This window comes from Thamnophis sirtalis, unplaced genomic scaffold (assembly GCF_051295495.1).
Source record: "Thamnophis sirtalis isolate CommonGarterSnake01/CBP01778 unplaced genomic scaffold, rThaSir2_p1.2 scaffold_2, whole genome shotgun sequence".
Classification (NCBI taxonomy): domain Eukaryota; kingdom Metazoa; phylum Chordata; class Lepidosauria; order Squamata; family Natricidae; genus Thamnophis; species Thamnophis sirtalis.
The window spans coordinates 149,999,975-150,012,247 of NW_028261382.1; the positions used below are offsets into that span (position 1 = coordinate 149,999,975).

Consider the following 12,273-nt stretch of genomic DNA (forward strand, 5'->3'; position numbering starts at 1 on the left):
GATTCAAACGGAAGGTAAGGTACCTCCATCTTGGAAGACAGCTTTTATATCCCTGATACCCAAAGAAGACCAATATATTACCCAGCCAAAAAACTACAGACCTATATCACTACTTAATGTAGATTATAAAATCTTTACTAAAATACTAGCAAATAGGTTAATGTTGGTTATTCAACAATTGATTCATAATGATCAAACAGGTTTTATTCAAGGGAGACAAATGAGAAGTAATGTAAGATTAATCGTTAATGCACTAGAATATTGGGGAAAGAATAACCAAATTCCTGCTGCGCTCATATTTCTGGATGCTGAGAAAGCCTTTGATCGAGTTAATTGGCAATTCCTGTTGAAAACACTGCAAAAAATGCAAATAGGAGAATATTTCTTACAATCAATTAAAACAATATATCAACAGCAAACAGCTCAAATTATAGTTAATGGAAGTTTAACAGATTCTTTTCAAATTGAAAAAGGTACAAGACAGGGTTGTTCCTTGTCCCCATTACTGTTTATTATAACTTTGGAAATATTGTTGAATAAAATACGGGGCTTGGAGGGCCTAAAGGGAATTAAGATTAGGCAGCAAGAATACAGAGTGCGTGCTTTTGCGGATGATCTGGTTATAATATTAACCCAACCGCAGGAATCTAGTATGATCTTAATGAATATGATTAATCAATATGGTCAAGTGTCAGGATTTAAAATAAATCTAGGAAAAACAAAAATATTAGCTACAAATATGAATACTAAACAAAAGGAAGAACTAGAAGGAATGACAGGATGTGAAATAGTTAAAAAGGTCAAATATTTAGGAGTTCTTGTAACCTCAAATGGGAAGTTATATGTATAATTATGAACCACTTTGGCATACTATACAGACAAAGATGAAAAAATGGGAAAAGTTACAGTTATCCTTGCTGGGAAGAATAGCAGCAGTGAAAATGAATATTTTACCTAAATTTTTATTTCTTTTCCAAATGCTACCTATACTTAAAAAAGATGTGAACCTGCTAGAATGGCAGAAGGGTATTAATAAATTTATATGGGCAGGGAAGAAGCCAAGAGTAAAACTAAAAATAATGCAAGATGTGCGTGAGAGGGGAGGTTTGAAATTACCCAATTTAAAACTATGCTACGACGCAGTAGCTTTATCTGTAATTAGTGATTGGATTAATTTAACAAATGATAGGATACTTAATATCGAGGGGTATGATCTGTTATATGGCTGGCATGCTTACCTGCTATATAACAGAATTGGTTAAAGACTGTATGATAAAGTGGGCTCAAAATATTGAAGAACCAATAATGTTGGATAAATGGGAAAGGATCTAGGTAAGAAATGTAAAATTTACACAAGCCCAAAACTTTTATAAGATGTTTTATAGCTGGCATTTAGATCCTAAAAAGTTGGCTTCTATGTATCCGAACTTACAATCCAAATGCTGGAGATGTGATTCTCTCGATGCTACATATTTTCATATATGGTGGACTTGCAAAAAGGTTAAGGCATTTTGGATAAAAATATGGTGGATTATGCAAAATGTTCTTAAAAAAAGGATAAAGTTTACCCCTCAGTTATTTTTGTTAGGTATAATTACTGATTGTACAGCTGTAGAGATTAATTTGATTTTGCACTTAATAACGGCAGCTAGATTGTTGGTGGCGCAATAATGGAAGAAGGAAGATTTGCCTACAATTCAAGAAAGGACATTGAAAGTCATAAATTTAGCCGAGATGGCTAAAATATCTGCATATCTTAAGGACCACTCAAACAAGAGATATAAACGAGACTGAAAAAAATGGATCGATTATATACAAAATAAATATGGGACTAAGAAATTCCAGATAGCTTATGATTAAGATCAGGAATGATATAAATTGTTTAAAGTTAGCCTAGCAAGGAGGAGCTAAGCTCAATGTAAAGATGTTATCAATTTTTTATTTTTTTCAATATATTTTAGACTGTTTTTGTTAAAGATTTATACTGGGGAGGGAAGGCTGGGGGGGTTGGGGGGGAGGGATGAATATTAGGCTTGACGAGGGGTGTTAGATTTTAATGTAATATGATTGCACATGTATACTGTCTTCTCTTATTTTTTCTTTAAAACTAAGATATGTTAAGTATATTGATATGGAAGCATAAATACCATCAACATAGAATGGAGTTTGCTCAGAAGCTGAAATACACCAATAAGAGGAAGAGTGGGAAATAGAGGAGAGAAGAAAGATAGGAAGAGAGGGATAGGAGAGAGGGTAAGGGGGGAAGATGAGGAGGATAAGGAGGAGTAGAATGAAGAGAGAGGAGAAGGAGAAAGGAAGGGGAAGTAGAGTAGAAAAGGATGATGGAGGGAAGAAAGGAGGTAGGAGAGAGGTAGAAGAAAGAGGTGTATGGAGAGCAGAAGAGCTAATAATGGGTTTTTATCTTTCTGGGCGTTGATGACAAGAGGAACTGATGTAATTACTACTTAACACAATAGGATATTGGCTATGTAATAGTATACATGTGATTATATGTTATGAAAGTGGAAAATAAAAAAGTATATTAAAAAAAAAGAGTGTATGCAATATACTGACACTATTCCAGCTGGTTAACTGGAACTTGGATATCACCAATTGGCTTGTCCAGGTAGTTCCTCAACTATACATAGTTGATTTCCTATAGCTGTTTTTAATCATCTAAATGGAGAACGGCTGTTCTTTCTTGTAACCAAGTAATCAAAATTTGAAACCAGCAGTTAAACTTGATTAGTGCTAATCAAAAATGGTAACCATTTTGAGATCTATTCAACCGATGAACTCATCCACCTCTTCCTGTGTTACTAGTTTTACTAGCACTTCTCTGTTTTCCTTCTGTCTAAATAATTACATCTGTACACTTAGTATTTGCCTCTGTACTCCATGAATGCTTCTTTTTCAATCTGTGTTAGAACTGACTTTATTTTTTTCTATCCATGTGATTTTCTTGATAAAACAGACGTGATTTATCACTGCCGTCAACTGTGCAGTATCATATGATACCCTTTCCATTGCAACTAAAGTGATCATCTATTGCTGGCAATTTCCTATATCAATCCTGCCCAATGTTGGTATCTAATGAATTTCATTAGGCAGCTGCACATCTTGGGTGACACTGCTAGGAAAATCCGCCCACACTCCCAACATTCTTCACTCATCTATCTGAGGAACACCACCAATATGATGATAAGGCAGCACAGCAGGGGGAGGATGTTAGAAGGAGGGAATGCTTTTTTGAATGAAAAATAAGAGTCATATGTCAACAAAAAATGAAAACAAAGCAAGAAATGGATTTTATTTATTTATATCCTGACTGTATTGTTTTTATAAATAACTCAAGGGAGTGAACATACCTAACTAATACTCCTTCCTTCTCCTATTTTCCCAACAACTCTGTGAGGTGGGTGGAGCTGAGAGATGGACTGGCTTATAGTCATCCAGCCAACTTTCATGCCTAAAGCAGGACTAGAATTCATGGTGTCCAGCCTGTTTTCTTAACCATTAGAACAAACTGGCTCGCTACAATATATATTTCCTGCAATGCTCTTTCTGAACTTTTGCAATTCCCTTCTTCCACTCTTACCTCTTCTACTCTGCCCAGCAGACCTTAAAAAAAAGGCTCCTGCCTGAGATCTCAACTAAGATTAAGCCAAGGGTTTTTGAAAAGAGGCAAAGGATTATACACTGCTATTAAGTAGACATGGTAATCTATTTTTTTACATGCGTATATAAGGAAAAATATTTTTTCTATAAGTTTTCCTCTGTTAGGACTTGTTTACATAGTTGGAGGGGAGGCGCACATATGCACTTGTGGATGTTTTTAGATACAGATTTATAGGCATATGCATAGTACATGTACATGTATTTACACACATATGCAAAGTAAAAAGTGTTTGTATAATGCTATAAGCAACTGAAGACTATCTGCCAAATTTCTTGGATATGGATTTTTGTCAGACATGAAAACCAAAAAACAAAAGCTGTGACCAAGAATAGAATGAATTTAAATTTAGAAAAATGAACAATGAAGAAAATTAAATCAGACATATTTGCCAATCACTTAAAGGTAAAGGTGAAGGTTCCCCTTGCACATATGTGCTAGTCGTTCCCGACTCTAGGGGCTGGTGCTCATCTCCGTTTCAAAGCCGAAGAGCAGCACTGTCCGAAGATGTCTCCGTGGTCATGTGGTTGGCTGTTACCTTCCCACAAAAGGTGGTTCCTATTTTTCTAATTGCATTTTTACATGCTTTCGAACTGCTAGGTTGGCAGAAGCTGGGACAAGTAACGGGAGCTCACTCCATTACATGGCGCTAGGGATTCGAACTGCTGAACTGCCGACATTTCTGATCAACAAGCTCAGCATCTTAGCCACAATCCCTTAGCAGTCATTAATAAAACACAATTAGGATAAATTATTCCATCAACTGATCCTGTTAATGAATCTCAATTCCTTGTCTGTCCCTAAACTACCCAGTAGGAAATTTTTCTATTTTGTTTACTGCCTTTACAAAAGTTCTCACGTCCCTTAAGTCGTTCCTTTCAGCATTTATATTTAATTATTAAACATTGCAAGTCAATAATATATACTTAGGTCCATGTGCTATCTTATTTACTGAACATCTGATCAGGAAGCAGCTGATTGTTTAGTGTCCTTAAAGGTCATTTTGCAGAAAATCTACTGTTAATGTTTTACCTCTCTATACTAAATATATCAAAGGGTAGTTGCCTGGGATTAGTACCTTCTTATTTTACTGAGTGTCAACTTGATGTGAGGAAACTTCTCCTTGAAGGTCTCATTCATATCTTTCTTAAGGTCCGATGGCTTCACATAATCAATGACTGTAGTCTGTAATATATTACAAACAAGATTTAATATCCATTTGCCATTAAAATCTCTGCTTCTTCCTTTTCCTCTTTCTTTCAAAAATTACCATGGTAATTATTTTCTAATGCACTTCTGTTTTATCAAAGAACAATAAAAGAGTTTGTGGTATTTTCAAAATAAAGTAAACATCATTGCATAGGCTTTCATAAGCTCAAGATTTCTTTATCAATATCCACAAATAGTGTAAATGTGAAAATCATGCATGGACCACTCATACACACACAAATACGTTACTAATTACTTTTTCACAATTAGCTGGGCCAAAAAGCAAAGGGCAGCAGTAGGTTTGCATGTAGCCTACTCTGAATTTTATTGCTGGGAACAATTCTTCACAGAGACGCCAAGCAGAACTTTTGCAGGTTGTAAATGAGTTCCTTAAGCCAATCTGAAAGCTGACTATTTACAGTACCCACATTGCACTTTGAATGTAAAGTTACTCATGTACACTTCAGACTGAGTAGTTGCAAGCTCTACTGAAGTATCATGTAATTGAGAATTTATGGGATCTAGTTCATAGTTATGGTTTAAGCATTTGGACAGATGTCCATAGAGATCAGGCCTATTCTCTGATGCTTACTTATTATAGCTCATAAGATCTAGCAGGAAGGATAGTGGCCAGTAAGTTGCATATATGGAAGCCAATTACTCAGACTAGAGGTAAGCAACCTTGTAGACAGAGAAGCCATATTTTTTTAATATGAGATTCCTCAAAGAATCTCAAGGGGTATATGCCAATAATACTGTGTTGTTATGAAAGTGGCATGGGTCCTTGGAAGAAGAGAAAATTTAGTATAAAACAGATACATTAAACCTAACTAAGGTTTCATAAAACTATTTTAATTTTTATTTTCCAGGGAGGAACACCTCACAACTGGGCCATTGTAAAGGGGAATTCTGGTAAATTTTAATAGCACGATCTTAGATAATTTAGGGAAACCTTCTACCCCAGGAAGAAAACTCATTTAATAATTTTTAAGCCCCACTAGGGGCTTAAAAAAATAAGTTAAAAATTAAGACTTGTGGAATTTCTAAATAAAAATAACAATACAAAAGTTCACAATACAATTTATTTCTAACCTACACAATTCAAGTTTTACAATATTTACCAGAGCAATCAAGTGGCAGGCTAGCAGCATAGTGTGTAAAAACTCATAACACTGAAATGTTATTGTGTGGTACATGAAATATGTCTATCTCTATCTCACAATTTTGAGATAGTTAAGAAAGTCTAGTTTAAGAAGTTGCCAATTTGCAGCTAGGTACACTGCATACATCTTGCAAGCCATGGGTTGCTAACCTCTCATTTAAATCCATTTTTAAATCTATTATTTCAACCCTAATTATAGTTTAAACACTAGAAATTATATATTGCATCAGAGACAGGAGATTGCTATTCTATTGCAAGTCCTATTCCATCTTGCAGAAGCACCTTATTAATTACTGAGGGTCCCTGTTACAATACCATTCCTACCTGCAGGACTTATATACTCACTTTCGTTATGCCACATTATATCTTCACAACTGGATCCCATTGGAGAAGCCACTGGTAACTCTGGTTTGGATTGTGATCCCATAAAACTAAAACCACAGTTCTCAGTAGCTTCTCCAGTGGAACCAGTTCTATCTCTTCATTTTATTTGTTTTAAGAGGTTACATGGATGCAATCATGGGCTAGATATAGATCAATACATTGAATCTGAAAGAATTGCTATTTACAAACAGCTGCCAAGTTTCAGAATTAGAGAGATGGCCTATACTTTTTTCCTCTAAAGAAACAAGTTTGTACTTTATGGTCCTCCTTGACCCCAAAATATCAAAACAGATACATGTCTCTTCAATGGTGTTTAGGTTCAGGTTGTGCACTAGCCATTAATTATGGTTATTTTTCATTCTCACATCTATCTATCTATCTATGTATCTATCTATGTATCTATCTATGTATCTATCTATGTATCTATCTATGTATCTATCTATCTATCTATCTATCTATCTATCTATCTATCTATCTATCTATCTATCTATCTATCATCTATCCATCCATCCATCCATCCATCCATCCATCCATCCATTTAATCTAGCTTGCTAGAAGTTTCCACAAAGTAAATTCTATATGCTAGAAAGTATTCCTGCCTATGTGGCTTTTTAAGCTATAAATTGCACAATGTACATATATTTTGTACTGTTTTGCTCTTGAATTAAGTAAATCAATTAGATCTGTATTGAAGGTGCTTAATTTCGGTAATATTATAGCATGTAACTGAATTGGTTAAAAATGCAGACTATTTGTTCATAATGGTTCAATGTTATGGTGGTGTTGAATGAAGGAAGTTATGCCAGAAGTTATGGCTATGACAGGACCCTCACAGTCATGTAATCAAAATTCAGGTGCTTGGCAGTTAACCCACACTTATGACTGCAGGAATGCTGCAATTTCCCCACTCACCAATTCCTGCCCCACCCCCTTCTGTGACCTTATGGGCCAGTGCTGTGGCTGCCAAGTGCCACTGTGCACAGTACTTAAAAAATACAGTTCTGGGGTGATTCACAGCTGACTTTCGACCATCAGCTGTCGGCTGTGACCAGGGGGGCATTTGCCCAGGTTTGCCTGGTCCGCCAGTTACGGCCCTACCTGAACCGGGAGGCTCTCGCAACAGTCACTCGAGCCCTTGTGATCTCTAGGCTGGAATACTGCAATGGGCTCTACATGGGGTTGCCCTTGAAGAGCATCCGGAGACTGCAGTTAGTCCAGAATGCAGCCGCGCGAGTGATAGTGGGCGCACCGCGGTTCGCCCACATTACACCCATCCTCCACGAGCTGCACTGGCTACCTGTCGGTCTCCGGGTGCGCTTCAGGGTATTGATGACCACCTTTAAAGCACTCCATGGTAGTGGATCTGGATATTTGAGAGACCGCCTTCTGCCGATCACCTCCCTCCGACCGATTAGATCGCACAGGCTGGGCCTCCTCCGAATTCCATCCGCCAGTCAGTGCCGACTGGCGACTACGCGGAGGAGAGCCTTTTCTGTTGCAGCTCCGACCCTGTGGAACGAGCTCCCCGTTGAGATTCGTACCCTCACCACCATTCAGACCTTCCGCACAGCCCTCAAGACCTGGCTCTCCCAGCAGGCCTGGGGATAGGTTTCCAATTTACCCGCCCGAGTGCTGACTGTTGAATGCATGTTGTGGTTTACCATTTTATTTTGTTCACTATTGTTTGTCTCTTGGTACTGCACCCCCTCCCCTTGTGATTGTAAGCCGCCCTGAGTCCCCTCAGGGAGAAGGGCGGCCTATAAATCTCAATAAAATGTGAAATGTGAAAAAATGTGATAGATGGGTGGGGAGAGTTGCAGCAACCCTGCAGTCAATTTGAAAAATAATGCAAGATACTACATCTCTGATTATTGCCTGTATATTTTGGGGGGAAAGAGTAAAACAGAGTTGCCAGAGATTCTTTATGAAGTTCTGAAGTGTACAAAACTTCTCAGAATACAACTGTAAATTTTATTAATCTTTAAAATATAAAGGCTAAGAAAATAGCAAATGACCTGTCCAGTTTTTCATCCCTAAACAGTGTTGAATGTGACAGACTGTTTACTTTTGAAGACATGAAATATGTTGTTAGCACTTAAATGTAGGAGAACAGCTGGCATGAGTCCATTGGAACTGGTAGCTATTTATGCTGGCAGACATTCAACTGTTCAACCAGACACAGCAAGCAGACTAATCCCCTTCAGTGGAATAGACAACTAAATATGAGGTGCTCCCCTGCGGCACAATTTAAGTCCTTTTGAATTTCTGCTATAACTCACTATTGAGACAAGTCACCACGGATAATTTCTTGACTATGAAAGCAATTCTAAATAACTCCTGAGGTTTTCCAGTAACTATCAAATTTGGAAACAACCTGAAACAAAATCAAAAGTTGGACATAGCTCTCCATACATTTTTTTTCAATAATTTCCAAATTGGAAAAAGATGAAACATTTACAAATTGTAATATAAGCAAGCATCATATATTGTTAAGTTATGTGCAGAAATTTCTGGATCTGCTCAGCTATTATTTTCCAAATTAATCAAACCAAAGCATTCAGACATGCTATGGTGCAAGAAATTTGGCTGCAGACACCACCCTTATTTTTAGGTAAGCCTGAAATAAAGTGATGCTACTTTAAAAGCTTCATTAATTTTAGTGCTGAGATTCCTTAAAGCGTGACATCTTTTTTCAAGCTTATGTGACATCTAAAATGGTCAATGGATGGTTCAGTGATACTGTCCTTGTATAAAGTCTGAAAAGCTTCCAAATTACTTTCTAAATAGTTACTCCAAATTACTTTCAAAGTAGTTACATGGCACTTTAGAAATAGACAGAATAATGCAATGTTGTTGTTTTTTAATCAGTTCAGTCCAAACAGAGGTTTTTCAGGACTGTTTTGCCTGTATCAGTTCTTGGATACCTCATCATCTTAAATGCTATTGCATAGTATAGTGCCAGGTAAAGCTACTTCAAGAGAAATCCAATACTGCACATGCAGTCATTTATTGATACACTTTCTATTTTCTTCTTCCTTCTGCAGAATCCTGAAGAAATGTCTCTCCTCAACATTTGTTGGAAACATCCTCAATCTACAAGAGTAGATTGGAAATAGGGGAAGATGGAACTGCAGGGAGTAAAATTAATTATATTCTTCCCCACGCATCTGACAAAGCTATTTTGTGATGGAATGGTTGGAATGGACTACACTGGAATATAACCTTCTGCCAGACTGTAAACATGTATTTCTCAGTACACAAGCTGACAAATACATAGCCCTGCCAAAAAAATTCTGTTTTTAACCTAGACATAGAGACTGGGTTAGTTAGCCACAACTACAATCTATTTCCCTGGCCCTCAAACCACACAAATAGAGATTCATAGTCCTCGAGAAACAAGTAGTGGAGAAAGAAGATCCAGTTTGCATTGTTCTTTCCCTTTTAAACCGCTGTTGAAATGATACATCCCAGAGTACTATATTCTTAGTATAACAAGCAGAAATACTTTATGTCAATCCCCTTCCAAAGCATGCTCCATAAACATATGCAGTGCTATCAAGGCACATTTCTTTGAATAAATCCAAATGCCTTAAATCTTAAACATTTTGTGGTGAGGTGTTTTTTTGCCAAATTCTGTCCTAATTTTTAATTATGTCCCTAGACTACCAACATAATTCTACTCTCCAGACTAGAACAAAGACAAAGAGTGCAAGAGCAAGCTGTTTGAATACATTGTACAAAAACTGGTTTACACCACTATTTCAGACCATTTTGTATATTCTACTTTGAACCCATCCCATGTATGTATGTATGTGTCTGTCCTCACCCATGAGAAAGCACAATTTTACCAGACTGCAGCTGCCAAGCTGTAATGATATAAGCCTGCCAACAAATGACTGCTTAATTACAAACCAGATTTCAGCACGCAGAGAACAAACTGTTCCATGCTGACACAAGGACCACTCTCAGTTCGGCACCCTTGTAAAATGTAGCAATTAAAATAACTGTATTCTCCTCCATGCTGCAGATTATTTTGGCTTTTTGTTATATAGTGAACAGAATCCAGTGTCATGTAAGCGGAAACCTCCTTGTGCACAATTTTCTTTTCTTTTCTCCTCATCCCTTCAATTTTCTTCCACATATACACCCTCAAAGTCTGTTCCTGATAGCTGAGGACTAGAAAGCCAAACAATTTAAGTTAAGTTTTATAACTAACTGCTTATACAAAGAGATCTATATACATAATGCATTTGATAATAGCTACACTGGAATGATTCATTATCACAGTTAGACCTATGTATTCTGTTGGATGTTCAGCTTGTAAACTGTACAGAATGATTTGCTGAAATATGACGTGAACCGGCTCTCAATATCAGCATTATTGATTGTTTTCTCTTTCAAGAAGGATGAATTATAATTCTTGGCAGCAGCAGAATTTTCTGAAATCTAAATGGAAGTTGAAACAGTCCCTTTTATGAAATATTACAAGATGCCGATAAAGAGAAAAGCAGTCTCTCAAGAGTAATAGAGGGTATATAAGAAAACAGAGGGCAGCTATTCTATAAAAAATGTATTAAGGCACACTTGATGATGTTGAAGCATGAAGAAAAATCAAATGGTATTTCACTGTTCTCTTTCATTTTAAGCACAGTTCTATGAGTGCTATTCCAATTTTAGTACAATCATAATAATTTGTTACCCACAGATGGCATAATAGTAATCAAGCCATATAAAAATCAGAAATATAACCATTATAAGTGAAATGTAACTACCTGTCACATTACTGAGTATTATACTCACCATATAGGAAGGAAATATCAGCACCCGCTTATGTTTTCCACATGGCCACTGAGGATCATCTAGAAGATTAGGGTTGTATTCAGTGTAGTCTCCCAAGTCACTGCCTATGAGGAATATTAATAAAAAGAAGCAACTGCATGAGATCTAAAGCAACAGCAGTCAAATGGATAATCAAATTATATAATAGTTTGCCTTCATTTTTGTTATCTGAAATATATATTTAATACTAAATGGGATGAGCCATGGTACAAAGCTAATATAGTTTCCAATGACAATTTAGGACTTAAGTAGATTGATGGATGGATAGGTGTAAGAAATGTAAGTAAAAGAAGCATGCAATTTAGATCAGAAAAAGAGACATGCTTCCTAAATGATAAACCATGAATTTTACATCAGCTCTATTACTAGATCAAGGTAGAGGCTAACAAAACTACAATATTTTTTCACATCATGTTTGTAGAAAATGAACTTACTGGAGTCTGAATAATGTCAGTGAAATGCTTGATCTACAAATAGCTATGCTGCACTGAGTGAGCATCTACAATGAGCAAACTTGCTTAGTCACAAAATGCCTTGGCTTTTGGTTATATGCTAAAGCAAGGCATCCAATCAATATCAACAGCTCTTTGAATTTCATACAACAACAGAGGAAAAGCACAATGCAGCAGATTTGTAGAATGTGTCCAATGTTAGCTTTGTCACATCATTTCATAACAGCCAATTCACTCATGTGTGCATATGCTATTAATATGCTACCTGTATCAATGCTCCCTTGGGTGCTATTAGCTCTTCCCAATGAAAGGCTACGATGGCTTGCATTACGAAATTGTGAAAAGGATGATGTCGAGTCTATTGTGTTTCTCCGTGTTCCCAAGGCATTGGTTGGAAAGAGAAACTGGGTATAAGAAACAGTCTAATCAAGAAGAAAAGAAAAAAAAATATTCAAGTTGAGAGAACACATCATAGAAGATGAACCAGAAGCTATTTATAGAAAAATACTGTTTCACAATTCAACTTGACTACGGTATATTGATAGTTAGCA

General features: G+C 36.6%; 1 protein-coding gene across 4 annotated transcripts in view; it reads right to left on the reverse strand.

Annotated features, from left to right (window-relative positions):
• Positions 1-12,273, reverse strand: part of CABLES1 (Cdk5 and Abl enzyme substrate 1) — a 124,602-nt gene that overhangs the window by 56,647 nt on the left and 55,682 nt on the right. For all 4 annotated transcript variants that reach the window (XR_015695658.1, XM_087707185.1, XM_087707186.1 and 1 more), the window contains 3 exons: positions 11,988-12,144; positions 11,232-11,335; positions 4,755-4,861 (listed from right to left, as the gene is read on the reverse strand). Coding sequence is in view for 3 of the 4 variants with exons in the window: in XM_087707185.1 (XP_087563311.1) it covers positions 4,755-4,861; positions 11,232-11,335; positions 11,988-12,144 (368 nt within the window). In the remaining variant the exon portion in view is untranslated. The remainder of the gene's footprint in view (positions 1-4,754; positions 4,862-11,231; positions 11,336-11,987; positions 12,145-12,273) is intronic.